The following is a 2,331-nucleotide window of genomic DNA, read 5'->3' as shown; positions in this document are numbered from 1 at the left end:
ATGTTTCTCGGCTGGCCTGGGAACGCCTTGGGATTCCCCCGGAGGAGCTGGCCTAAGTGGCTGGGGAGAGGGAAGTCTGGGTCTCCCTGCTTAGGCTGCTGCCCCCGCGACCCGACCCCGGATAAGCGGAAGACAGTGGATGGATGGATGGATGTTGTTTCCTCACACGGACATCACAATTTGTTACCAAAAAAAAAGGTCACAGTGAACAGCTGCTGTAAAAACGTTTGTTTACAGAACCTGTTTTTTTTTTTGTAAGTGTGAAGTTTGTACTTAGTTCAAACTAGTCCAGATTTTCTACAGTGGTTTATATCAGAGGAATCAAAAATGTAATTCAATATCTGTTAATATTTTCTGCAGGCGAACACAACTCCTCCCAAACTGAGTTCTTCTGAGGCAAAAGGCAGAGGAGCACTTCTGTCGGACATCTGCAAAGGAACCAGACTAAAGAAGGTCACAGAAATCAATGACCGGAGCGCTCCTATTGTAGAGAGTGAGTGCAACAAGTTTGTTTTATACACACACACACACACACACACACACACACACACATGTTATGTCTCTCTATCTTTGCAGGGACTTTCCATTGACTTCCAGTCATTTCTACACCCTAACTACAGCCTAACCCTGACCCTAACCCTAACCCTAACCATTACCAGTACATACCTAACCCTAAACCAAACCTAAACTCAATTCACACCTTAGTCCTAAACCTAACCCCTAACCCAAAAACATAATTTCTCCTCATGGGGACCAGGCTTTGGTCCCCACAAGGAGCAGTTGGTCCTCACAAGGTAGTATATGTTAGGAAATTGTCCCCACAATGTATCAAATACATGGCCACACGCACACACCCAAACACACACACACACACACACACATTCGTTCCTCAACTCTATTACTGCTTGTAAGCGTTTTTAATATTTCTTCGAATTAAAGACCTAGTATTTCTTGGAAGAAGGCCCCTTTTCATGTTAGTTTTAATCTGAAATTTTCATATACTGAGAGGTGACAGAGTTACAGCCATTTTGTTCAAATCTTGTAAATTACCTTGTGTGATATTCTGAGATTTTATAAGATGTGTTAGTGCTCAGAGTATGTGTTGAGGATGACGCAGAATTTTAGCTCAGACTGAATTATAGCTATTTCTGTTTTGGCTAAGATTGATTAGCTGTGGCAGTCATCTTGAATTGGGTTGACTTCAAAAGTTTATCAGTTGTAGAAATGCACCTAATGATTACTTTCTGATAGTTCCATTGAAATCTGTTCAGTGGTTCATGAGATTTTTTGCTAACAAACACACATAGAGGCAAGGGCAAAAACATTATTGCCCCTTCCTATAATAATAAATCAAACTTCTGCTCAAGTTTTTTAAAGTCTCATTTTGAGTTTCTACTCTTAGTGAAAAACGTGCAAAATGCAGGTTTTCCAAATGTAAGAAAAACCTTGTTGACCTGTGCTTTATGTTCTTGATGATAGTGTTGCTTTTATGTTCATTTTAGGTTTATTAATACTGCACATATTCTTCTGTCTTTGATACTTAAGTACAAAAATGACTAAAGTGATACTAAATGAACGTTTTTACTTGTTAAAGGTCTCTTTACACTGCATATTATTTAGTGGGCTGAAAAATGTGATCAGAGGCTGACTGTTACAAAATATGTAGTCTCTCAAATTACTTTCAAATATATTCCCAAACACATTTGGAGTAACCACTCATAATTATATCCAGGGGTGGAAATTAGCACCTGCCACCGGCCAAATGCAGGTAAATATTTGAAGTGGTGGGTGAATTTGATCAACACACACGCCACTGTGGCGGGTTGGCAATTTGAACAGAAAAGGTGTTTATTGCCCTCTTGACATATAGGGGGCAGCAATGTGCTCGAGTTGCTGCTAAATGCAAGAAGGAGAAAAGTTTAGCTGACGATCTGTGCTTCCTCGTCAGATTTTCCTACCGTAGCATGGCTAAACAGCTATGTCTAACGGTCGGTGCTACCCGTCAAAAACTGCTACTGTCGTGTTTACAAACCGAAAACTATAGCGGTTCGTGTTAATGTTAAATATCATCGGATACTAAAGTGGAAGCTTAGGAGTTATGCTTAGCATAGCATTGGAACAATTTATATCCACAACGAAAACCCTTCTAAAACCACAAAAATCACTTCGTTCATCAGAATATCCTACCTGTTAAATACAGGTGCTGGTCATAAAATTAGAATATCATGAAAAAGTAGATTGATTTCAGTAATTCCATTTAAAAAGTGAAACTTGTATATTATATTCATACATTACATACAAACTCATATATTTCAAATGTTTATTTCGTTT

General features: G+C 39.0%; 1 protein-coding gene across 1 annotated transcript in view; it reads left to right on the top strand.

Moving 5' to 3' along the window:
• The window catches only part of wipf2a (WAS/WASL interacting protein family, member 2a), a gene marked incomplete at its 5' end in the record, with an annotated part of 29,864 nt that overhangs the window by 5,212 nt on the left and 22,321 nt on the right, over positions 1 to 2,331 (top strand). The window contains one exon of the mRNA XM_017430466.1: positions 361 to 493. Coding sequence (XP_017285955.1) covers positions 361 to 493 — 133 coding nt within the window. The remainder of the gene's footprint in view (positions 1 to 360; positions 494 to 2,331) is intronic.

Source organism: Kryptolebias marmoratus, linkage group LG3 (assembly GCF_001649575.2).
Source record: "Kryptolebias marmoratus isolate JLee-2015 linkage group LG3, ASM164957v2, whole genome shotgun sequence".
In the NCBI taxonomy this organism is placed as follows: domain Eukaryota; kingdom Metazoa; phylum Chordata; class Actinopteri; order Cyprinodontiformes; family Rivulidae; genus Kryptolebias; species Kryptolebias marmoratus.
Note: the sequence above shows the minus strand (reverse complement) of the source record. Positions and strands in the feature narration are given on the sequence as shown.